The sequence below is a fragment of the Crocodylus siamensis genome, chromosome 6 (genome assembly GCF_052110815.1).
Source record: "Crocodylus siamensis isolate JL-2025a chromosome 6, ASM5211081v1, whole genome shotgun sequence".
NCBI classification, from domain to species: Eukaryota; Metazoa; Chordata; order Crocodylia; family Crocodylidae; genus Crocodylus; species Crocodylus siamensis.
In genome coordinates, this window is record NC_143400.1 from 16,842,879 (window position 1) to 16,866,876 (window position 23,998).

General features: G+C 65.4%; 1 protein-coding gene across 1 annotated transcript; it reads left to right on the forward strand.

The window, feature by feature from the left end:
• The first annotated feature begins 3,429 nt into the window (after positions 1–3,429).
• On the forward strand, positions 3,430–23,824 carry LOC149861301 (sodium/potassium-transporting ATPase subunit alpha-2). The gene is made up of 23 exons (XM_090056347.1): positions 3,430–3,555; positions 11,337–11,441; positions 11,901–11,960; positions 12,349–12,552; positions 13,382–13,495; positions 13,980–14,114; positions 14,615–14,732; positions 15,266–15,534; positions 15,671–15,869; positions 16,106–16,215; positions 16,957–17,091; positions 17,300–17,489; positions 17,624–17,799; positions 18,155–18,291; positions 18,364–18,514; positions 19,616–19,784; positions 19,935–20,089; positions 20,797–20,920; positions 21,246–21,391; positions 21,546–21,676; positions 22,009–22,110; positions 22,552–22,643; positions 23,119–23,824. Exons 1-23 carry the CDS (start codon positions 3,544–3,546, stop codon positions 23,145–23,147), a joined length of 3,063 nt encoding a protein of 1,020 aa, XP_089912473.1. The 5' UTR covers positions 3,430–3,543; the 3' UTR covers positions 23,148–23,824.
• Positions 23,825–23,998: the final 174 nt, after the last annotated feature.

Consider the following 23,998-nt stretch of genomic DNA (forward strand, 5'->3'; position numbering starts at 1 on the left):
TCCAAGGAGCCTCCAGTCTCCCAATCCCCTGGGTGCCTCAGGGAGGCTGATCTGCTGAGGGGCACCACAGGGCTGGGGGGTAGCAGCAGGGCCCCATCCCCCCAGGCGGGCACAGAAGCGCAGAGGCTGGGGCGGGGGGCAGTGAGTGTGTGTTGGGGGGGCTCGCAGGGGCTTGCGTTTCGGGGACATCGATAATGTAGTGGGGTTCGGTTGCGCTCCGTGGCCTCCTGCTAATTTGCTGTTCTCGGCCTTTGTTGCATTGCTGCGACAGGACTTAAATGGATGTTGTGGGAAACCTGAATTCCCGCGGCTGCCACCGCTGCGGCCTGGTGGCAGCCCTGGCCCCTGCATGTGCCCGCAGCCTTGGTTGTACTCCAACCCCGCAGTGAGGCCCTTGTCCCCGGCCCGGGCCCTTCCCCTCGCCCTCTCTCGGCCCCCAGGAGACCCCCGGAGCCCGGGCAGGTGAGACCTTGGCCTGGGGGGCAGGGGCGGTGGGTTGCGAGTGAGAGGCACCAGCAGACCTAGGGAGGGGCAGGGGCTGTGGGTTAGGGGTGAGGGGCACCAGCAGGGCTGGGGGCGGGAGCCGGGGCTGGAAGGGGGCACTGACGACCCAGTTGGCCGAGCAGAGGTGCAGGGAGCCTGCCAGCGCCTGTCCCCACCAGGCCAGCCCCGACCGCCGTCACTGTGGGCTCCGGAAGGGCCGGGCAGTAAGCGGACACCCTGGCCCCTGCCAGCTGCTAATTTTAGACCCTGGCACAGTCTGCTGGGCTCTTGGGTGACACAAACATGGCCCGGGCACCCTGTGCTTCCCCTCCCCTTCCAACCCAGGACACCAGGGTCCTGGATCCCCGTCTTCGGGACCCCGAGGGGCAGCTCTCGCCCAGAGGCGCTGGGGCTGGTGATCAGCACGGTGCTGCAGGCACCCCCAGGGCCAGCAAAGGCTCCTGAAGCCCCGCCGTGCTCAGCTGGCCTGGAGGGCATCGGGGGACCTGGGGTCACCAGGACTTGAGCAGGACCTGAGCTGGGGGGGCCGTGGTTGGGCACATTGCCCACCCCAGGGGCAGCAGGGTCCCTGTTCGTTGCGCCTATGAGACCTGACCCTGCCAGGCCAGTGCAAAGAGGGGACAGACTGGCAGACAGGAACATTGTGTCTGGCCAGATCCGCTCCCGCCCTCCCTCCGGCTCTGGAGAGGCCAGCCAGGGCAGGAGAGGTGATGTCTCTGGGGCAGGGGCCGTGCAACCTGCGTCAGAGCCGGCAGGAGATGCTGCCTGGTGCCAGGAGCCTGCCGGCCACAAGCATCTCCCCCACCCGCCTGCAGCTGCCTCAGCCCAGGGGATGAAGCCCTGAGCTGCAGAGGGGTCAGAGGCAGGATTAATGTGGGGCTGGAGGGGGATGGAAAGGACCCCAGGGCGGGTGGAATGGAGCTGCTGCCCAGAAGCCCCTTCCCATCCACAGGCCTGGGGTCCCAGGGCTGGGCAGAGAGGAGCTGAGTCTTCCCGCCCCCCCCCCCCGTACGTCTACGGCTGCGCCCTCCATGCGCAGCATCCAGAATAACGAGCCCTTGCTCAAAGTGGGGAAACTGAGGCATGGTACAGGGACGACACTTGCAGCGGCAGAGCTGGGGGGGAACCCAGGTGTCCGGGCGGCTGTGTCCTGGGCCTGACCACAGCCCCAGGCTCCCCCAGCGCTGGCCGTGTGCCCTTCTCTGAGGCCAATCCCCATGGGGGGCAGTTCGGCGCTGACACAGCCGTGGCCCCCCACCTCCCCTGCGCTGCCCTGGCTCCTCGGTTGGCGGCAGGGATGGAAAATCCTGGAGGGGGTGGGGGGCCGTTGCCAGGGGACACAGCAAAGCAATTAAAAGCGGCTTTGGGAAAAAAGGCCGTGCTGCGCTCAGGCTAATCCATGCAGTGCCAGAGGGGAGAGTGGGCGTCCTGCTGGGCACTGCCTCTGCCCGCATTCCTCTGGGCCTGCCCTCCTCCTGCCCTCACCCTCCGGCCTCTCCCAGCCCCAGAGCATGCATGGAGGCAGCACATTCCCGCCTGCCCCAGGTGGCTGTGGTGCCCATGCCTTGAGCTGCCCTGGTGGTGGAAGGGCTCCTGCCACGCACTGGGGTCCTGGGCTTCCCGGGAGAGGGGGTCCAGGCTGAGGCAGGCCTTGAAGGCTAGACTGTGCGGGTGCCCAAGAGCCAGGACTCCCGGGCTCTCTCTCCAGCTCTGGGTCATTGCACTTTGCGGTTGCAATCGGGATCGGGTGCTGGTCCCGCAGCCCGCTGTGGTGGTTGGGGCCGGCCTCCGAGCGCTCGGACCCCTGGGGTTTTGTACTGAGTGTTGCTGCTGACTGACATGGGCCCTGCCCCTGCCTCAGTTTCCCCCTGTGGAGCACGGAGAGCTGCACCACCGCTCCCCCTGAGCGCACCCTAGAGAGATGCTGCAGGGAGTCAGTGCCTAGTCCTGTTCCCATTGTCGTCCCCACGGGGCTGGATGGTGTCTGCCTTGCCCCATTTCAGCAGAGGGCAATGCAGGGAGGGGAGGGGGCTCTATGCGGGGCTCCCAGTGCAGCTGGCCAGGCCCCGCAGAGACCCTCTTGGAGGCAGGGGCTGAGCCAAGTCCTCGGCCTTCCCTCAGCTGCCACCCAAGGGGACATGGTGACCCCCTCCCTGGCACTGCAAATGAGGCCCCAGAGGGGCAGGACACTGCCCAGAGCCAGGGAGCCCGGGCGTCCCGGCTCCACAGCGAGTGAGCCCCATGCTTGGTATGTGCAGCCAGACTCCCCCAGGCCTCGCTGATCCTGGGACCCACCCAGGCACCCATTCACAGCCACCCCAGGAGGCTGGGACAGGAGGCCCTGAGAGGACAGCGTGGGGCCAGGTTGGGGCACCGGGAATGTGCTCAGAGAGGGACAGACAAGCCAGGTGTATGGGGATAGATAGATAGATAGATAGATAGATAGATAGATATAGATAGATAGATAGACGGACGGACAGACAGACGACGGGTGGGTGGGTGGATGGAGGGGGAGTGCAGAGGTAGATGGATAGAGCGGGGTGGATGGGTGGGCTGAGGGGCGAGTGGACAGGCGGCCGGGTGGCGGGCTGGATGTCTGGCCCCTGGCAGGACGGTGCTGGTCAGGCCAGGGCTGTCCCGGTGGTGGACGGTCATGGCGCAGAGGGAGCCGACGAGCCGTGTCTGTTCCCTCAGAGCCGGTCCCTCGGGGGGATCTGCTTCCCCTTGTCATCTGCACTCGGGTCCGCGCTGCTCTTTGATTCCCACGCGGGCAGGCGGGCAGCCCGAGGCAGTGCCACATGGCCGGGCTCCCTGGCAGGCTGGCCAGCCGTGGGCCTGGGCCACGCTGGGGCGGGGGTGGGATGGGGGAAGGCGGTGGGTGGGGGGAGGAGTTTCCCTCGCCCGAGATCCAGTTTCAGCAAGTGACCCAGTGCAGAGAGGATCGGAGAAGGCAGAGCTCAGCCCTGCAGCCGGCTCCAGCCTCCCACCCCACCGACCTCCGTCTGCCCCTTCGCCTGCCTTGCAGCCGGCCCTGCCACCATGGGGAGAGGGGTGAGTGCAGCACCCGGGTCCGCCTGGGGGACCTGAGCCGTCTCGGGGTGATGGGGCTTGAGGAGACCCAAGTGGAGGCACGGGCATGTGGGGGGCATCTGTGCAGCATCGAGGGCAGCACCGTGCTCTCCTGCGTAGGCATCCCAAGCTGGCACAGACAGTCCCCTGGGAGGCATGAGGAGGGTCCTCTAGGGTGGCACAGATACTTCCCTAGGAGGCATGTGGAGGGTCCCCCAGGGGGGCATGCAGGAAACCACCCCCAGGCAGGCACACCATGGGCAACAGCTGTGCCTGGTACCATGCCTGGCTCCCGTTTTCCAAGCCACCATTGCCAACCCCTGTCATCCGGCCCCAGGTGCTGCGTGCTGCCCACCGAGGCACTGGGCATGGGGACGAGGCACCCCAGGGCACCAGGTCAGGCTCCAGGGCAGGTGCCGCTGTGGTTTGGCGTGTGCCCAAGCGATTGTTTGCGGATCAGCGTGGCGCGGGTGGGCGCATTCCTTGCCCCACGGTGCCTCCGGCGGGCAGGGGGGCAGGAATGCTTTGAACCCAGCAGGCTCCTCAGCCGCCCCCTCCTCGCCCCCAGCCTCCTCTGGTGCAAGAGCAAGGCTAAATCCACTCCCAGCCCCGTGAACTCAGCCCTGCAGCCCCGAGGTGGAGGGTGGGAGCGGGGGCTGTCCAGGGTCTGGGCTGGGGAGCTGGGCGCCTAGAGCAGTGGCACAGGAAGACCTGATGCACAGGCTGGGCGTCGCAACCGGCTTGGGTGTCTGCATGCTGTTCTGCTCCCCTTGCTTGGGGCTGGACGGCCCCTGAATGCAGGGGACCACCCACCCCTGCCCCGCTGTTGGCTGGCACTGCCCTTAAAGGACTTGGGCAAAGAGGCCCAGAATTGCACGTAGGTGCCTGAACTCACTTCTGCACCCACGAGATGCCATCAGCCCCATCCCTGGGTGAATGTGGGGGTCCTGTCACAGGACTCAGGGGCCTCAGAGAGCCTGGGGAGGGGTCTGTGAATAAGGTGGCATTGGGACAGGGGGAGGGAAGACACGCTGGGGGCAAAGGGGACCAGGCTGCCCAGGCTCTGGGGGTTTCAACCCTGCTCTAGGGGTGGATGAGGTTGAGGGATTAGAGCAGCATCTCGCTGCCCAGACTCTGGGGTCCTGGCCTGGCTGGGGGAGGCAGTATGGTCTAGTGGATATGGTTAGTGTACCGGAGTTGGGATGCCTGGGTGCCCCACAGCCCTGTCACTGATGCACTGGGACCCGTGGGCAGGGGCCGTCGCCTCAGCCCCATGCCTGCAGAATGAGGCCGCTTGTGTTAGTGTGACACTGCCGCTCCGTGGGTCTCCCCGTTTTGTCTCTGAGCCCCTGTATGGAGGCTGATCCCTTGGTCTGGAGGACAGGGGACCATGCTGGGCTGGGGGCTGGGACCTCTCCCACGTCCCTGTGCAGAGCGGTGCTGCGGGGCATTCCCAGAGGCTTGTCCAAGGCCTTGTGTCTGGGAGCAAGAGTCTGCGGCTCTCAGCAAGAGAAGCTGGATGGGGCGTGGGCTGCTCTGAGCAGGGTCGCATGGCCTCGCTGTCACTGCCCAGCAGAGCCCCCCATGCTGGAGACCCTCTTGCTTATCCTGCCACATATTGCTGCAGCAGGGGCGTGCTGGGCAGCGGGGATGGTGCCCGGGTCACGCTGCAGGGCTGGCCGGGGCAGGCAGCTGAGCTCGGGCTCAGAGCCCAGCACAAGCCCTCAGCCCCCTGACAGCCTCATGAGCCTGGAGCCCGGCCCCAGCGGAGTCCAGCCCTGAGCTGGTGGGAAAAGTTCTGCTGAGACATTGCTTTTCCAATGGAAACAAGGCATCCGGGCTGCAGGTGTCCGGAGGGGGAACCAGGAGTCAGGACCCCTGGGAGCCCAGACCTCTGGGGTGTCGTGCAGCAGGCCAGGCCTCATGCTGTCCCATTAAAGGACCCGTTCACGTCTCCAGGGGAAATGGTGATGGGAACGAGTTATTCCTTGGAATTTTCCAGGAGGAGGAAAACAAAGACGTGATCCCGCAGCTCTGCAGGGAGCTGGGACAGCTTTGCGTTTGTACAGTGCCGTGCACTCCAGACCCAGGGGCTGGATCCCCAGGGTCTGGCAACCTGCCACGGTGTGGCACTGAGGCTGTCACTGTCACCTGCGCCCCCCCCCCGCCGGGTCCAGCTCAGTGCTCTGCCCCAGTGGCCCGGGACCTCCGTGCTGAGCCCTGCAGCCTGGGTAACAATGCAATGAGGGACCTGGACCTACTCAAGCCCCGCCGGATGAGCTGACCCCTCCCTTTGCAGCTGGGCAAACTGAGGCATGCTGCCACAGCCTGCTCAAGTTCATACCCAGAAGTCTGGAGTGGCACAGGGGGTCCTGCCCCCGCAGAGCTGGGAAGTGAACCTAGGTGGCCTGGCACCCTGCCCCTGCTGTGGGGGTGGGGTCCAGGTAGCCCCCTGCCCCCCATCTGCATCTGGAGCTCCCATCTCCCACTAGAGCTGGAAACCGAACCGCAGCCCCAGCACCAGGGCAAGATGGCCCCAATCCTGCGTGCCTGCCAGGCGCAGCCCTTGCTGAAGCCAGCATGGGTGGGGTGAGGTTTGTGGAGCTCTGGACCTGGCGAGGAGCGGCTGTGTCTCTGGTGTGGCTGGCAGGAGCCAGCAGGGGCTCAGTCATCCCATCTCTGTCCCACTCACATGGGCCCAGAGCCGCGGGCAGTGGGCGGTGAGCGAGCCTGATGGAGCAGGCAGCAGCTCATGGCACTGCAGCCTGTGCAGTGGGTGCAGCTCCTTCCCCACCCCAGGGTGCCCCAGCCTGCCACCACTGTGGCCAGTGGGTGCTTGCTGGATTTGCTGAGCAGAGCCACAATGGGCAGGGCCAGGGGCGTCCTGCCCAGGGCTGGGGGCTGGGTGACTTGCTGGCCTGGGGTTCCCAAGGGCTTGAGGTAGCTCACGAGGAGCTGGCCTGAAGGGGCGTAGAGCGTGCCGTGCTCCTAGTCCCACCCCAGAGGCAGCTGCATTTCAGCAGAGAGGCACTGCCCTGCCTGGCACTGCAGGAGGGTGAGGGGGGCCGTGTTTACGTCGTGGGGCAGTTAAGTGGAGAAGCTCGTTAGTGCCCAGAGCCCGTCAGCTCAGGTCCCATGGAAACGGCAGGCAGCGCGCTGGGCCTTCCAGCCCTATTCATGGCTTTATGCGGGGCAGAAAGGACTCTCTATTCTCCGCCTCCATTCAGGCCATGAGAGGAGCTTTCTTCCTCGCTTCCTGCTCTGGCTTTTGGCTCAGCCTCCCCTCCGGTTGCTCCCGTCCAGAACGGTGCCCCCTGGCATGATCCTGCCTCGCCGCAGGGACCCCACAGGCAGGGTGTCCCGCTTGGACTGGCCTCCCCAGACCAGCTACTTGAGCTGGGCACAGTCTGGGTCAGCACCAGCCCCGGTCTGGGGTCCCGCCTACATTGGCATGGCCTGGTGGTGCCCAAGCTGGAACCAGGGGCAGCCAGGCCTGCAGGGCTCTGGGCCCAGGAGTGCCAAGGGCAGGCTGTGTGGGAGCCCGGTGGGGGCAGGAGCTGGCGACTGCTGCAGTGTGGGGGCAAGTGGGACACTGGGCAGCACTGGGTTAAATGGGCCTGACCCGGCTGACTGGGGGGACTGTGTCCTTGTGGGGGCAGAGCAGCACTCATGCCCCCGGCCCTGGCAGTGCGGGGGCTGCTCTGAGCAGCGGCCGGGGCCCTGCGATCATGCCCCCCCCGCTTGCAGCTGTCCCCCTCGCTCTCACCCATAGGCACAGGCTGATCCTCAGGCCCAGCGCTGGAATTTCCCTGGGCGGCTGTGGCTATTTATACAGGGGGCGAGAGAGGACCTGAGCCTGGAACAGGGACTGGGGCATGGGGCAGAGCCCCCCAAAAGCCACCAGGCAGGGCACAGCACCCCTATAGCCCAGGGAGCATGCCGCACCCCCAGAGCCAGCCGGGGGGAGCAGCTGGGCTGGGGTGCACATGCCCGCCGAGCTAAACCGACCCCTTCCCCAGAGCCGCCTCGCCCCATGCCCCCCCACTCCACCCCAGCTGCTCTCCAGGCTCCTCCCTGCTCCCCGCCCTCCCCCGGGCCCTGCAACGTGACCCCAGCTCCCAGCCGCTGTTCTTGGCACGGGGGCGACTTTTCCATGACAGCAGAGCCCGGAGCTCCTGAGTGTGTCCGGTGTTCCCAGCCCTGGCTCCCGGCGAGCTCTTGCATCCCTGATGAGAGCAGAAGGGACTGGGGGCTGTGCCCGCCAGGCCAGGCAGGGCCAGTCCAGGATGCACCAGGTCCCCCCGTGCTCCGTCAACCCCAGCTGCCCCGGCCCACATCTTTTGGGGACCCACAGACCCTCTGGGAACAGCACCATGCAGGGCCCTGGCGGAGCAGCCTGGGCGCTGGCTGCAAGCCCAGGAGGTGGCACTTCCCGGGCACGGGCAGAACATGCCCCTGGGGTGGGGTCCTGGCTGTGCCCCAGCACAAAGGGGGAAGTGGGGGGCAGGGGCTGTATTCCCTCCCTCTGCCCTGCAGCCCTGTCCCCTGGGAGTCCTGGGACGGGGCTGGCCTCTGCCCTGGCATCCCTGGGAAGTCTGGCGCCACCCTCCTGGGCATCCCAGGGTCCGTGGGTACCATGCAGGGCGTCGGGGCCCACAGCAGCTGGCGTCGTGTCTGGCCCTTCCCCTCTGGAGGCAGCATCCGAACCCGGCCCGTAAGCTAGGGGCTGCCAGGGGGGTCGGATGTTGAGCCCTGACTCCCTCCTGGAGGCGTCGCCAAACACCTTCTGTTCAGCAGAGAGAAAAAGCCCCCAGCTGCCCAGGCGGGGACCCCCCGATTCTCCGCAGTGGAAACTGAGGCACCGCAAGTCCACGGTAGCGAACCCAGGAGTCCTGGCCCAGCCCAGTGCCATGGCTGCAAGTCTTCTGAAGAGCAGTGCCACAGCCCTGGCTGGCCCCAGGCGCCAAGGCAATCCCCTCCCAGTGCTGCCCTGCCAGGCCCCCCTGCCCGTGGTGCTGGCACACGCAGGACGGCTGGGGCGGGAGGAGGACAGGCCCCCTGGGAGATTTCCCAGCCAGTCCCGTCTTTCCAGCCATGACAGCCCTGCAGCCAGCAGGGTTTGGCAGCATCTTACAGAAGGGGAAACAGAGGCATGGAGCGGAGGCTGCCCATGCCTGTGGCCTCCCTGGGTCTCAGTGGCAGGGGCAGCGCCAGCTCCCATCACCTGAGTCCCAGCCCAGGGCATGGCCCTTCGTCTGGGCAGGTGCAGCCAGGTGGTGCCTGGCCTGGGACCTGGGCTCTCCGGGTGGAAACAGCCCTCAGCCACCACGACCGCGCCAACAGTCTGGGGCAGCTGGGCCCAAGGGCTTCCCGACGCTGGAGGCACTGGTGCCCAGGGTAGGGGAGCATCAGTTGGCCCAGAGCAGCAGAGACCCAGCGCCCTGCTCCAGCACACCGGGTCTGACCCGACCCCTCTGATCTTGCTCACAGCAGGTGGAGCTGGGGTCTGGGCTCTAGTCTGCCCACAGCCTGGGGAGTCGGGCCCGGGACCCCAAGCCAGTGGGCATCAGTGACTGGCTCCTCTCCAGCCCAGGCCAGGGAGTCACTCCGGCTCCAGCCCTGGGCCGCAGCGGAAAGGGGCTGATCGCAGGGCTGCTTGGAGGCCCGCAACCCCCAGCCTCAGTGTGACTGGACTGGGGACACTGTTGGAGCAGGGCAGTGCTGGGATGGACACCAGGGAAGCTGTGCATTGGACCTGTTCAGGAAGAGATTGGTCCGGGATGCTCCAGGCGCAGTGATGCCTGTCTACTGTGGGCATTTCCATATTCTCATGGGTTTCCCAGGCCTCTGGGCTTTGCTGCTTACCACGTGGGGTCAGGAGCAAATTTCTTCCCCTCCTGCCTTCCCTGAGGCACTGGGTTTTGCATGCAGCACAGGGTGGGGGTGGTGACTGGGCTGTGGCAATGCTGCTGCTGGCACCAAAGCTGGAGGGTCCTGGCTGGAGGGTCTTGCTCCTCTGCTCAGGGTCAGAGCAATGCTGCACTGGGGTCAGGAAGGATTTTGCCCCCATAGTCACACTAGTATGGACTGCAGAGGTGGGAGGGGGGTGGTTGCCTTCCTCTGTAGCCGGGCACGGCCTTCGCTGGGATCTCTGGAGGATATTAACCTTTTCTAGAAGCAGGATGAGACCCCACTGCGCCGGCTCGGTGCATGCATCTGGCCACGGAGCGGATGTCTTGCTTGCACCTGGCCCAGGAGGTGAAAGCCGCCTTGCCCATTGACGCCCTTGCCCTGTGGGAGGGTGGTCCCCCCGTGTCCTGCAGCCCAGTGGAGCTGCTGGTGGGGCCCGTGCTGCACCATCTCAGTTGACTGGAGGACATGCTTTTCCACAGTCCACCGTCACCAGCTCTACCAGCTTGTCGTCCACACACTTCATCATGCTGCCCTCGCGTTGTGTGTGGACACCAAGTGGCAGGACACCTTCAGTGAGAGCGAGGCCGACAGACCCCGGTGGCAGAGTCTGTATTCCGCCCTGATCCCATGCACCACCGGGGCCTTGGCTGGTGGCTCCTCCATGGAGCCGTCGCGACGGGCATGTACTTGGCCCGGTTCAAGACGGCCCCCAGCACATGCCCATTTGATGGGCAGAGGGAAACCCTGGTGCACCTGGTCCTGGAGTGCACCGGGTTGCAGCCCCTGCACCTCCTCCTCCTGAGCCTCCTGCTTAGGTGCTGGCTGCGCTGTTCCCCACACAGGTTTCTTTTTGCACTCCCCATCCAGGGCCCCACCAAGGCCCAGGACCTCCTCCTGGGCCTGGCCAAGCTGGCTGTTTGGCTCACCAGGAAGGAGGCTCTGTCCGGGAGAGTCCCCGGGGACTGTGGAGCCTTTTTCCTGGGCCTGCTCTGCTCCCCGCTCTGAGCAGAGTACCACCAGGCAGTAGCCACCAGCTCTCCGGCTGCCTTTGAGAGTCGGTGGGTGCTGGTCGGGGTGCTCTGCTCGGTGTCCCCCATGGATGCACTAGTTTTGACCCTCTGACCTCGCTGTCACTCCCTTTCATCATTTTTTGTCCCCCGTAATCAGTTGATGCCTTGGATCCCATCACTGCCCAACAGTGGCAGCCCACAGTGAACTAGTGGGCTCAAGCCCAAGGACCCAGTCCTCAAATAGGTCTAGAAGCAGGATGGTGGCTGCCACAGCCCCCCCTGCTTTACCTGGGGCAGATTCGGGTGTGATGTCTGGTGCTGTGTCAGGGCTGACTCTAGTTTTGCTAAGGGGTTGGAGGATGGATTTGTCTGCGATGGTTTGGACAGGGCTGATCCTGCAGGGCTTGGACTGGATGTGATCTCTGGAGCTCCCTTCCAGCTCCCCTGCTCTGTCACTCTGCCAGCCCGAAGAAGGGAAGGGGCAGGGAAGGTCCCCAGACATGGCTGCAGGTGCGACGGCTGTTCCCGGGTACATCCAGCCCCGATATTACAGCCAGCTTGAGCAGGGCTGGGTCCCTGGGATTCTGGGGTCTGGAATGGCTCTGCCCCCCGCAACCCCCTCCAAGCTGGGACCTGCCCCCAACCTGGGTCTGTCAGTGCCAGAAGACGGCTCCGGCAACAGCTGCAGTGGGGTCCAGCTGCTGGTTCGGGTCACGCCAGGGGTCCTGACTGCTCCTGAGACCCCCTGACCCTGGGGCCCCTCAGCTAGTGGCACGGCGCTGGTCCCCATGGCACTCGGACCCGCGGGCACCACGTGATGGTGTCGCTGTCTCTTGGCAGGCGGGGCGGGAGTATTCGCCAGCGGCCACCACCTCTGAGAACGGGGGTGGCAAGAAGAAGCAGAAGGAGAAGGAGCTGGATGAGCTGAAGAAGGAGGTCAATTTGGTAAGGAGCTGTGGGGGTCCCCTGCCCCAGTTCGGCCCCAGCCGTTTGGCCACAGGCACAGCCGGATCCAGGGGTGCAGTGGTCGGCCGCGGCATGTAAGGGACTTCTGGATCCCCAGGAGGTGGAGGCTGAACGCGTTGGGGGCAGATGGGATGGGCAAGGCAAGCAGGGCCTGGATGGAGCCTGGAGATAGATGCATGGGTCCTGGCTGGGCGAAGGGTAGATATTAGAGGCAGGGGGGTAGATCTAGACCTGGATGGATTCTGCAGCCCAGGAGGGACCGTGGACAGACAGGCTGGGGGAAAAGATGGACAGGCTACCTCCCCCACGTGCGGGGCCTGTGCTGACCAGGCCAGGCTGGGGCAGAGCCTGGTGCACTGCAGACATGACCTTTGGAGTGGGGCTGGTGCCAGTGTAGCTGCCGCGGGCTCCGCTGACCTTCACCCGTGTCCCCGGCAGGACGATCACAGGCTGTCCCTGGATGAAGTGGGCAGGAAGTACGAGGTGGATCTGTCCAGGGTGAGTCAGTGCGACTGGGGCTGGGCGGTGGGGACTACCCTGCCTCCCAATGTGCAAAGCACCCATTGTGCCCCCTGCCATCCAGGGCACCCACCATGTCCCCCATGCACTGCCAAGGGCTCCTGTCATGGCCAGTGCCGTCCAGGGCCCAGAGCACCTCAACCCCCGCCCTGACACTGCTTCCCAGAGACAACTGGGATCCATCCTCCCAAGATGCTGAGGATGGTGCAGCCCGGGCCCTGCAGTGCAGGAGTCAGCAGTGCGGGCAGCGGGTGGCTTTGCCCGGGCCAGGGGACCAGGGGAGCTGAGTGCCTGGGTGCCTGCATGCTGCCTCATGCCCCCAGCCCTTGTCCCCCACCCAGTGCCCTCCTCTGCTGTGCCCCGACAGGGCCTGACCAACGCCCAGGCGGCTGAGAGCCTGGCGCAGCATGGCCCCAATGCCCTCACGCCCCCGCCCACCACCCCCGAGTGGGTCAAGTTCTGCCGCCAGCTCTTCGGGGGTTTCTCCATCCTGCTCTGGATCGGTGCCCTCCTCTGCTTCCTGGCCTGCAGCATCCAGGCTGCCATGGAGGATGAGCCTACCAACGACAATGTGAGCCGTGCGGGGCACTAGGCGGGGATGGGGCGGGGGGGACAGAGTTGGGCAGGCCGAGGGGCTGGAGCTGGGGGGCTAGAGCCAGATAAATGTGGGGCCTGAGGTCCAGAGCGGGAAGAGTAGGGGACAGGCGGGGCCCCAAGGCAGGCGAGCAGGAGCAGAGGTTGGGTCATGCCCTGCGGGATGCAGATTGAGGCTGGGTGCAAACCTTCCCAGGCGGGAGCAGCTGATCCCTCGCCCTTCTCAGCCCCCCGCCCCAGCCTTGAGCTCGATCCAGGTGCTCCCAGGATCAGGACTGGGGGCAAGGGGCAGGGCTGGGGTCCCCAGCCCATTGCCAGGCAGACAGAGCCCAGGATAGCTCTAGCCTGTGTCCTAAATAGGAGCTGCGTAACCGGAGCACTCGGCCTGCCGCTGACCCCGCAGGGAGCTGCTGAATCCCAGCCTGGGGCTGCAGGGGCTGCACGGACACCACTGCCCCCACGTGGCCCTGGGGGCACCGTGCTGCAGAGATCACAACCAGCAGGGGGTGCCATTCCCACCCCACGCTGCCCGGTGGCAGGGGCTCAGTAGTGGGCGCTGTCTCCCCCAATGCCCCAGTGGGTGGCTTCCCAGCCTGGCCTAGCACCGGCTCCCATGACATCCCTCCCGACTCATGGTCCTCTCCGCGAGGTCACCGTGCCACTTCCTGTCTTAATCGGCTGGCCGGCACGGCCCAGCCACTGCCTGGCAGCTGCCTGTGACCCCCAGCGGCAGACGCCTGCCAGCAGTGGGTGAGGGCAGGTCTGGCTGGGAACCCGGTCCTTAATGCAGCCTCCTCCCCTCCTAGCTCTACCTGGGTGTGGTGCTGGCGGCCGTCGTCATTGTCACCGGCTGCTTCTCATACTACCAGGAGGCCAAGAGCTCCAAGATCATGGACTCCTTCAAGAACATGGTGCCACAGGTACGGGGTAGGGCCTGGCACCCAGCACCCAGCACCGCTGAACCCACTGGGGGAAGAATCTGGGCCCTTTTGCTTCCAGGAGAATCCCCACCTCCTGCTGCACTATTGGGTCTAGGAAACACAACACGTAGTGCTGAACCCGCCCAGCAGGGGGCAGCATCCCTCCCACTCAGCCTTCCTTGGGCTCCTAACCCCAGTGGGCGGGGAGAGGGTCAGACTGGGAGCTGCAGTCAAAGCTTTGGGGCTGGAGCTGACTCTGGATCTGCCCCTGTGCCTGTATGACGGGTCCCCTCTCTCCCCGTGGCACCTGCTCCCGTGGGTGGGGCACTGGCACCCTCTCATGGGGGCCTGTGATGGGGCAAGCAGCTGGAAGGGCAAGTGCTCATGAACAGCCCTGGAGTCTGGGGGTGCCCAGCGGGATGGGGGGGTGGCACATGCTGGGGTTGAGGCCCATGCCTGACGCTGCCCCCTCCCGCCCGGGCAGCAAGCCCTGGTGATCCGCGAGGGCGAGAAGATCCAAATCAACGCGGAGAACGTGGTGGTTGGGGACCTGGTGGAGGTGAAGGGTGGGGACCGGGTCCCGGCCGACCTGCGCATCATCTCGTCCCACGGCTGCAAGGTGAGAGCTGGACCCCGGGGGGCCGGCTGGCCGCGCAGGCCAGCGGGACGGACAGACGAATGCTTTCGGGGTGCCCAGGGTGGGCGGGTAGGGTAGTGGGGCTCCTGGCAGAGGGGCAGTGTCCAGAGGCCACGTGGCACCACGGGCAGCTTGGGGGGAGCATCCTCTGTCCCTTTGGACCATCCCAGCCCCTTGGTGCCCAGCAGCACCATCCAGCACCCAGTCCGGGGCAGGCATCTGCCCAGTTGTGCCCCCCTGCACTGACGGGGCAGGGGTAGCTGTGTGCCCAGGGCCACAGCACAAGCCACAGCCCTCGTCTCCCCATCCTGCACCCAAAGCCAGCGCCTGCCCCTACACCAGGGCTGCCTCCTCTGAGCCATCGCTTGGCAGGATTGAGAGGCACCAGTGCCCGAGGCAGGTCCCCTCTGCCCCCTCGCACCCGCCTGCCCTTCCCTGGGCAGCATCGGCCTGTGTCCCCATGGGTCGGTGCCTCCCGGCAGGTGGATAACTCCTCCCTGACGGGCGAGTCAGAGCCACAGACCCGCTCCCCGGAGTTCACCCACGAGAACCCGCTGGAGACCCGCAACATCTGCTTCTTCTCCACCAACTGCGTGGAAGGTGAGGCCGTGGGGCCGAGGGGTGCTGGGGCTGGTGCTGCCCGGCCGTGGGTGCCAGGGGCTGTCATTACCCACCGTGGCCACAGTGGGGCGGCAGACACCCAGGATCGTGGCCCTGATCCCTGCGCTCCCAGGAGAGGCTGGCATGCTGTCTCCCATGCCCAGAGCTCAGGCCCTGGCTGCCTGCAGGGAAGACAGACAGCTTGGGTGGACAGACAGCTGCGGTGCCCAGCACATGGCAGCCAGCTCAGAGCCTGATCCTGCCCTGTTGAGGCAGCCTGCTCGGGGGGGTTGATCCCACTCAGGGTGGGGACGAGGCTTGCCAAGCTCGCTGCACCAGCTGGCCAGCAGCTGGGGGGAGCTGGGGCCTGGAGACAGCCCTGCAACCTGCTTGAGCCGGGATTCCCTAGGACACTCTTGGGGTGCCCCGGGTCCCTCAACCCAGTGGCTGCCCCCCAGCCCCACGCAGGGGGATCTGTTCCCTCCAATCCAGCCCCTGACCCCTGTCCCCTGTCCCCTCCCTGCCGGCTGCAGGCACCGCGCGGGGCATCGTCATCGCGACGGGCGACCGGACGGTGATGGGGCGCATCGCCTCGCTGGCCTCGGGGCTGGAGGTGGGTCGCACTCCCATTGCCATGGAGATCGAGCACTTCATCCACATCATCACGGGCGTAGCTGTCTTCCTGGGCCTCTCCTTCTTCATCCTCTCCCTCATCCTGGGCTACACCTGGCTGGAGGCCGTCATCTTCCTCATTGGCATCATCGTCGCCAACGTCCCAGAGGGGCTCCTGGCCACCGTCACGGTAGCGGGCTCTCCGGGCTGCAGTGGGAGGGAGGATCCAGACCCACACACGAGATGTGACCCTCACTGCCAGTGCAGGCGTGATGCAGTGTTGGGAGACCTGGCCGTCCCCGGCGGTGACCCCCTTTCGCCCCCAGGTGTGCCTGACGCTGACGGCTAAGCGCATGGCACGCAAGAACTGCCTGGTGAAGAACCTGGAGGCGGTGGAGACGCTGGGCTCCACCTCCACCATCTGCTCGGACAAGACGGGCACCCTCACGCAGAACCGCATGACCGTGGCCCACATGTGGTTTGACAACCAGATCCACGAGGCTGACACCACCGAGGACCAGTCTGGTGAGGGGGAGGTGCTGCCGCTGCCTTTGCAACAGAGCTGGGGTCAGGGCAGGCTCATGGCCAGGCAGCAGGGGCACATGGTGGGCAAGGGGCAGTGTGGCAGGGCTAACTGGAGCGTGGGCTGCAGTGGGTGGCAGCTGGTAGGGGCGCTGCAGGCAGGAGCGCTGGCAGGGCAGCCCCTGGTGACTGCGACACCGGCTCTTGCCGCGGGTGCTCACCGGGTTGGGTTTGCACAGGTGCCACCTTTGACAAGCGCTCGCCCACCTGGGCAGCCCTGGCCCGCATCGCCGGCCTCTGCAATCGTGCCGTGTTCAAGGCAGGCCAGGAGAACGTCTCCATCTCCAAGGTGGGTGGCATCCAGCGTCGCCGCTCCCAGGCGTGCTGCCCACGGCCCCGCCCCAGCACCGCCAGCGTCCCCGCGCCCTTCTGGAGGGACGCCTCCCCTCCTCCAGCCAATTCCTGGCCTTCCTTCCCTCCCATTGGCCACGGTCCCACCCCACCTCACTTCCCATTGGTCATCACATGGCCATGCTTCCCCTCCCATTGGCCACATTCCTGCCCCACTTCACCTCCCATTGGTCATCACCTGCAGTGCTGCCCCACCTCATCTCCCATTGACTATCACCTGGCCAGGTCTCCCTTTCTATTGGCCACCGTCCTACCCAACCTTGTCTCCAATTAGTCATCACTTGGTCATGTCTCCCCTCCCATTGGCCACTGTCCTACTCCATTTCACCTTCCATTGGTCATCATCTAGGCATGCTGCTGCTCCCACTGGCCATAGTCCTGCCCACCTTCACCTCCCATTAGGTCTCGCCTCCCATTGGCCATGGTATTGCCCCACCTCACCCTCCATTGGCCATCACCTGGCCATGCCTTCCCTCCCATTGGCCATGCCACAACCTACCTCCTCTGCCAATGGATCATGGCATCACCCCTATGTCCCCTCCTACTGACCACCCCTGGCCCTCTAGGAGACCGCTGCCCCCCCACCTGTAGTAGCTCTAGGGCCCTGAGGCACCCCCCGTGCCCCACCCTGTGGCATCCCTGAGTCTCCCAGGCATGCTGATGGTCTGTGCCCTGGCAGCGGGACACAGCAGGCGATGCCTCAGAGTCAGCCCTGCTCAAGTGTATCCAGCTCTCATGTGGCTCTGTCAAGAAGATGCGAGACAAAAACCCCAAAGTGACCGAGATCCCCTTCAACTCCACCAACAAGTACCAGGTGGGCTGGGTGCAGCGGGACCCAAGCTGGGCTGTGGGCAGTGGGAGCAACCGGGTACAGGGCAGCAGAGGCAGCCCCAGAGCTGTGCTGGGCAGGGGCTGGGGTCAGGGCACGGGTCTGGGCACAGATGGGCAGGGCCAGGAGGCTTCTGTGGTCTGAGCAGAGCTAACGTGTATGCCTGGGTGCCATGCCGTGCCGTGCCTTGCAGCTCTCCATCCATGAGCGGGAGGACGACCCTCAGGGCTACATACTGGCGATGAAGGGGGCCCCTGAGCGCATCCTGGACCGCTGCTCAACCATCCTGCTGCAGGGCCAGGAGCTGCCCCTGGACGATGAGATGCGCGATGCCTTCCAGAATGCCTACCTGGAGCTGGGCGGGCTGGGCGAGCGCGTGTTGGGTGAGGGCCTGGGCCGGGGGCAGGAGGTGGTGCTGGGGGAACAGTGACCCCATGTGCAGGGCATGGGACCTGCCTGAGCATCAGGTGGGCACCTGCTCAGTTGCATGTGCCCTGATGCCCACTCTCCACCCTAGGCTTCTGCCATCTCTACCTCCCCAATGACCAGTTCCCGCGCGGGTTCAAGTTTGACTCCGACGAGGTGAACTTCCCCATCACCAACCTCTGCTTTGTGGGGCTCATGTCTATGATCGACCCGCCCCGGGCAGCTGTGCCTGACGCGGTTGGCAAGTGTCGCAGCGCCGGGATTAAGGCACGTGCCCTCATGGGGATCTGTGCAAGCAGGGCTCCCATGGGGGCGGGGGGTGGGCATTCTGGGCTAGTGACCTTGTACTAGTGTGCACCTGAGCGTGCAAGACAGCAGGCGTGGGAGAGGAGCAGAATCCAGGAGTCCTGGTGCCCAGCCCCACCCCTCTTTACTGCACCCACGAGACCCCACTCTTCTCCTGGGAATAGAGGCCAGGAGTCCTTGCATCCAGTGCCCACAAGGCCTGATTCTTGCTCCAGAGCTGGGAGCAGAACCCAGGAGTCCTGGTGCCGAGCCCTGTCCCCTTGCTGCAGCCCCTGCCCCCTCCCATGGTGACACCATGTGGCCTTGCCCTTTCCAGGTGATCATGGTGACCGGTGACCACCCCATCACGGCCAAGGCCATTGCCAAGGGTGTGGGCATCATCTCTGAGGGCAATGAGACAGTGGAGGACATCGCTGCCCGTCTCAACATCCCAGTCAGCCAGGTCAACCCCAGGTAAGTCTGGCCCCAACCCCCACCCGGTCCTCGCTGTGCCCCAGAGCTGTCATGGCACCCTCTTGCCCGCAGGGAGGCCAAGGTCTGCGTGGTGCATGGCTCCGACCTCAAGGACATGACATCGGAGCAGCTGGACGAGCTCCTCAAGAACCACACGGAGATCGTCTTTGCCCGCACCTCCCCACAGCAGAAGCTCATCATTGTGGAGGGCTGCCAGCGCCAGGTGGGACTGCGGCCCCCCCTGCCCAGCCCTGCCCCATGGGGTCGGAGCACGCCATCACCTCCCCCTGGCGCTGCCCAGCCCTGGCCCACCAAGGGGTCTGGAGTAGCCTCCCACCCCCTGTCATGGGGCACCTGCCCCTCCAGGGTCTCTGTCCACCCAGGGCAATGTCTGTCCGCCCACAATGCACTGCACTCAGGGTAGAGCCGGGGATTGTAGGATAGGTACCTGGCAGGGGCAGTACAATAGGCCTGTTTGTCTTTGTCGGGGTCGTGGGCCTAAAGCCCGCCACATTACTTAGTAGCCCCTACTAATTGCTGAGCTAGAGGGGACAAAGACAACTGATTTGTCGGGACAAAAAATGACAAAAGGATGTGCAGGTGGTCAAAGGGTCAAAAAAAGTGCATTCTCGGGGGACTCCCAAAGGCAGCCAGAGAGTCGGCGGCTACTGCCCAGTGGTGCTCCACTTGGAGACGGGAATCTAGGAGGCCCTGGAAAAAGGCCCCACAGTCCCCAGGGACCCTCCCAGCCAGAGCCTCCTTCCTGGTAAGATAGATGGCCAATTTGGCCAGGGCCAGGAGGAGGTTGAGCAGGAGGTCCCAGGGCTTGGTGGGGCCATGGATGGGGTGTATGGGGCAGTGCATAGGAAGGGGGGGGGGCAAGGGGGGCTCTGGGCAGAGTGGAGACAAAAACCCCACCAGTCCCTGCCCTGGAGCATGCGGGGGCTGTGAACTGTGCCCACAGGCACAGGGGAAAGGACTTTCAACCACTGGACCCCTTTGCGCCCCTGGATCCCTTCCTGGGGACAGGGCCCCATGATCCTACTCTGTCCTCTCTAGGAGTGGGACCAAGGAGTCCTGTCCTTCTCCCCCCACCCCCAACACCAGCACTTGCTGCCTTGTGGCTCCAGAGCTATCCCACAGCTCAGCCCTCTGGGTGGGGGCTGCTCTGCCCCTACCAGCTCTGTGTGCCACAGGGCAGACATAGGACCACAGCTGGGCGCCAGTCCCAGACCTGACCCCACAACACCCCTGGGCCAGGGCTGGCACCCCCAAGTCCTGGCCCTTCCTGCTGCCCCCCCAGCAGTGACCCTCCCCCACACAGGGCGCCATCGTGGCGGTGACGGGGGATGGTGTGAATGACTCGCCGGCGCTGAAGAAAGCCGATATCGGCATCGCCATGGGCATCGCTGGCTCCGACGTCTCCAAGCAGGCAGCTGACATGATCCTGCTGGATGACAACTTTGCCTCCATTGTCACTGGTGTCGAGGAAGGTGGGGCGGGGGGCAGAGTGCCCAGGTGGGGGAGCGAATGGGGGTGCCTAGGCTGTGTGTGGGGGGCTGACATCTCCTGAACCATGAACCACCCCCACAGCCCAACCCCGCATGCCCCTCTGCCCCTGACCCCCCACGTGGCCTGCGCAGGCCGCCTGATCTTCGACAACCTCAAGAAGTCGATCGCTTACACACTGACCAGCAACATCCCCGAGATCACGCCCTTCCTGCTCTTCATCATTGCCAACATCCCTCTGCCCCTGGGCACCGTCACCATCCTTTGCATTGACCTGGGCACTGATATGGTGAGCAGCCACAGCAGGAGAGGGGGCAGCATGGGGGGTGGGAAGTGGGGAAAGGCGTGGGGTGGCAAGCCTGGAGGGGAGGAGGGACGGACAGATGAATGGATGGGCAGTTGACTGGGTGGATAGAGAGCTGGGTGGGGAGATGGATGGATGGATGGACAGGTAGATGGGAGTTGGAGAGATGGACAGGCAGGTGTATGCATGGATGGATGGACAGCTGGATGGATGGGCTGCAGGGTGATGATGGATGGACACATGGGTGGATGGGGTGGATAGATGAATGAACAGGCAAGTGGATGCACGCACAGTCGGATGGATGGACGCACAGATGGACAGACAGGGCTGCAGGGTGATGATGGATAGGTGGAGGGGGTGGATGGGCGGATGAACAGGCAGACAGGCAGGTGGACAGGTCTGTATGGGGGCTGATGGACCGAGGCATGTCTGCACGGACGGCCTGCTGCTCTTTGGAGCTTGTGACCCCAAGCAGGTAGGGCCCCAGGAGGCCACTGGGAGGGTTGTCCCATCTCCCCCTCCCTGACACCCCTGAGGACACCCCGGTCCTGCTGCACAGCCCTGGCCTGGCCCCATCCATGGCCCAGGCAGCACCTGAGAGCTGCACCCCACCGCCTGGGCCCCTTGCCTGGAGGTGACTGGGTTGTTGGGGCTTCCCCCCGTGTCCCACACTGACCTTTGCTCTCCACCAGGTCCCCGCCATCTCGCTGGCCTATGAGGCCGCCGAGAGTGACATCATGAAGCGGCAGCCGCGCAACCCCAAGACGGACAAGCTGGTGAACGAGCGGCTCATCAGCATGGCCTACGGGCAGATCGGTGAGCAGGCGGGGGCACCACACTGCAGGGCAGCCCCGCACCCGGCTGCACCAGGGCGCCTGCCGCAGGAGGGGCATCATCCCCGTCAGACACAGCAGCCCCCACTGTTCGCTCCTCCCATTGCCAGTTTGCACCAGGGCTGGTCCTGACCTCGTGGCTGACTCGGGCGTGGCAGGGCACAACCCTCAGGCCTGGCGGTGCCCGGCTGGGAAACAGCTGGACTAGCTCCTGGGAAGGGGAACAGGCAGCCGGACAATGGAGCAGAGCGACGCAGAGGGAAGGATCCTTTACATGGCCCTGAGCTCCACTCTGCCGTCTGCCCCAGGCATGATCCAGGCGCTGGGCGGGTTCTTCACCTACTTTGTGATCCTGGCCGAGAACGGCTTCCTGCCCTGCACGCTGCTGGGCATCCGCCTGGACTGGGATGACCGCTCCACCAATGACCTGGAGGACTCCTACGGGCAGGAGTGGGTAAGTGTGGCCCGGTGCCGGGGGGCAGGGTGGGCTGCCCTGGAGTTCCCAGGGGGAGGGAGCAGCTTGGCCCCTGCCCCATGCCTGGAGCCAAGCCCCCCCCACCATCTGGCGCATCCCGTGCGCCCCGGTGCTGAGTGCCCTGTGCCCGCAGACCTACGAGCAGCGCAAGGTGGTGGAGTTCACGTGCCACACGGCCTTCTTTGCCAGCATCGTGGTGGTGCAGTGGGCCGACCTCATCATCTGCAAGACTCGCCGCAACTCCGTCTTCCAGCAGGGCATGAAGTGAGTCCGGCTCAGCCCGGGCATGCGTGCAGGGAGCCCTGGGCCGGGCCTGGGGGTCTGTCCCCTCACACCTGGGCCCAGTTTGGCGAACTCGTGGTGCCATGCTGCAGGGCAGGGTGGGGTCAGTAGGGGACACTCTCCCTGCCAGTCCCAGCGCCCACATGGCACGGTGGGTGTCATGGTCTCAGCTGAGCCCTCCAGCCCGTGCCTGCCCCGCACCCCCGCTGGGGGCTCCCAGTGCCTCGGGGATGCCACGGAAAGTGACCTGCCCTGGGAGGCGCACGGGGGCTTTGGGCTGGACCCCGCTGGCATGGGGCTGGTGTCTCCTGCAGGAACAAGATCCTGATCTTTGGGCTGCTGGAGGAGACAGCGCTGGCCGCCTTCCTGTCCTACTGCCCTGGCATGGGCGTGGCGTTGCGCATGTACCCGCTCAAGTGAGTGCCGTGGGCAGGGCCGGGCTGCTGCAGCTGGGAGATGGGACTGGCTCCTCCCAGCAGCTCTGCCAGGGCCCAGAGCAGGGTTGGTCCATGGGCAGGGCTGCCCCTGGCTTGGCCAACACTTGCCAGCACAACGGGCAGCAGGATTTGCTTGGGGGTGGGTCTTATGGGGCTCTCCCTCCCACAGTATCACCCTAAGTGCTGTGCGCAACAGCCGCCCCAGCGCTCGCCACAGGGTGCCCCCAGCAGGGCTGTCCCCTCACCCCCACAGTGCCTGCAAGGGGTACAATCCCTAATACACCCCCCCACACACACACATACACACACACACACAGTGCTTGCTGCAGGCACAGTCCCTAATGCCCACCCCCCCGGGGATGCCATCCCAGATGTGCCCGCACTGCCCTCTGGCAGTCCCTGACGCACCGTCCCCCGCAGGGTCACCTGGTGGTTCTGCGCCTTCCCGTACAGCCTGCTGATCTTCGTCTATGATGAAGTGCGGAAGCTGATTATCCGGCGGTACCCAGGCGGTGAGCATTGGTCCCGCGCTTCTGGGCTTTGCCGCCCTCCCGTGGGTGACGGGGGCAGCCTCCAGCACATGACCCTTGGGGTGGGCAGCCATGGTGTTCAGTCCCTGCGGACCCCTCACGGTTCCCAGCAGAGCCCACGGGCTGTGGGCAAGGCTGCCCAAGTCTCCAGGGAGCTGGGCCGGGGCGAGGCAGGTGCCAGGCGAGCAGCCTCCCCCCATGGCGTTGTGATGCCCAGGCTGCCCTGGAGCTGGCACATGCCCAGGTCCATCTCTCTTGGGTCCTGCTGGCCTGACCTGTGAGTTGCATGGGTGATGCAGGGGCAAAGGGTGCTGAAGCCCTGGGGTCAGACACTGCTCAGGTCCCAGCATGTGGTGCTGGGCAAACCGGGCAGGGGGCTGCATCTCCTGCTGTGCCCCTGCGGTGCCAGCAGTAGCACCATCACTGACAAGCTCCTCTCTCTCGCTTGCTTTGCCAGGCTGGGTGGAGAAGGAGACGTACTACTGAGCCCCAGCCAGGGCGGCCACACCGAGCCTCCCTGTGGCCTGGGGAGCTCTGGATCGGGACCGCCTGGCAGCTTCGGGGTGGGGTGGGTTGGGGGGTCCGCATCGCACGCTGTCCTGTAGATTAACTTGTAACCTTTCACCATAGGCACTAACCCTGCTGGGACGGGACGGGATGGGGCAGGGCTCCCCCAGGGCCCTCACCCCTGAGGGGGCATCTTGGGGGGCAGGGGGAAGGGTGGGCACAGGGGTGTGAGGAGGAAGCCATGGCACGGGTGTAGCCCCCAGGACTCAGTTCTGCCCTGCTCCTGTGAGGCCCCACGGTGCAGCAGCCCTGAGCCAGGGTTGGGGGAGTAGGGGGCACCTGGAGTCCCGGTTCAGGGGGGAAGCCAGAGCAGGATGGGGCCTGGCAGCCTCTGGCCCCACCCGAACACTGGCAAGGACAGGTCAGTGCCCATGCCAGGGCCGTGTCCCTGCACTCTGTTCTGGGCATCTGGAGTGGGGGCCCAGTCCCTGCACTGGGGGAGGAGGTGATGGCGGGACAGGGCCCTGATCCCTGCTTTGGGGGGCTGGGAGGGGGCCAGCCCTGGTCCCCACTTTGGGGGACCATGGGGAAGGCTGGGACCCCAGAAGCCGGCACCTTGTAGGTTTGGAGAGATGCAATAAAAATCCTGTAACCGATTCCTGCTGGAGCTCCTTCCCCCATGCTCGCAGCCCAGGGCAGGGAATGAGCCCCGGGCTTCAGCCTCAGGCCGCCCAGGTATCTCCCCTCTGCCCTGAGGAGAGCAGGGGGCCCCAGGGGATGGTGGAGGGGCATGGTCCCTTGGTCAGGACATCCCAGCAGGTGCCCACCAT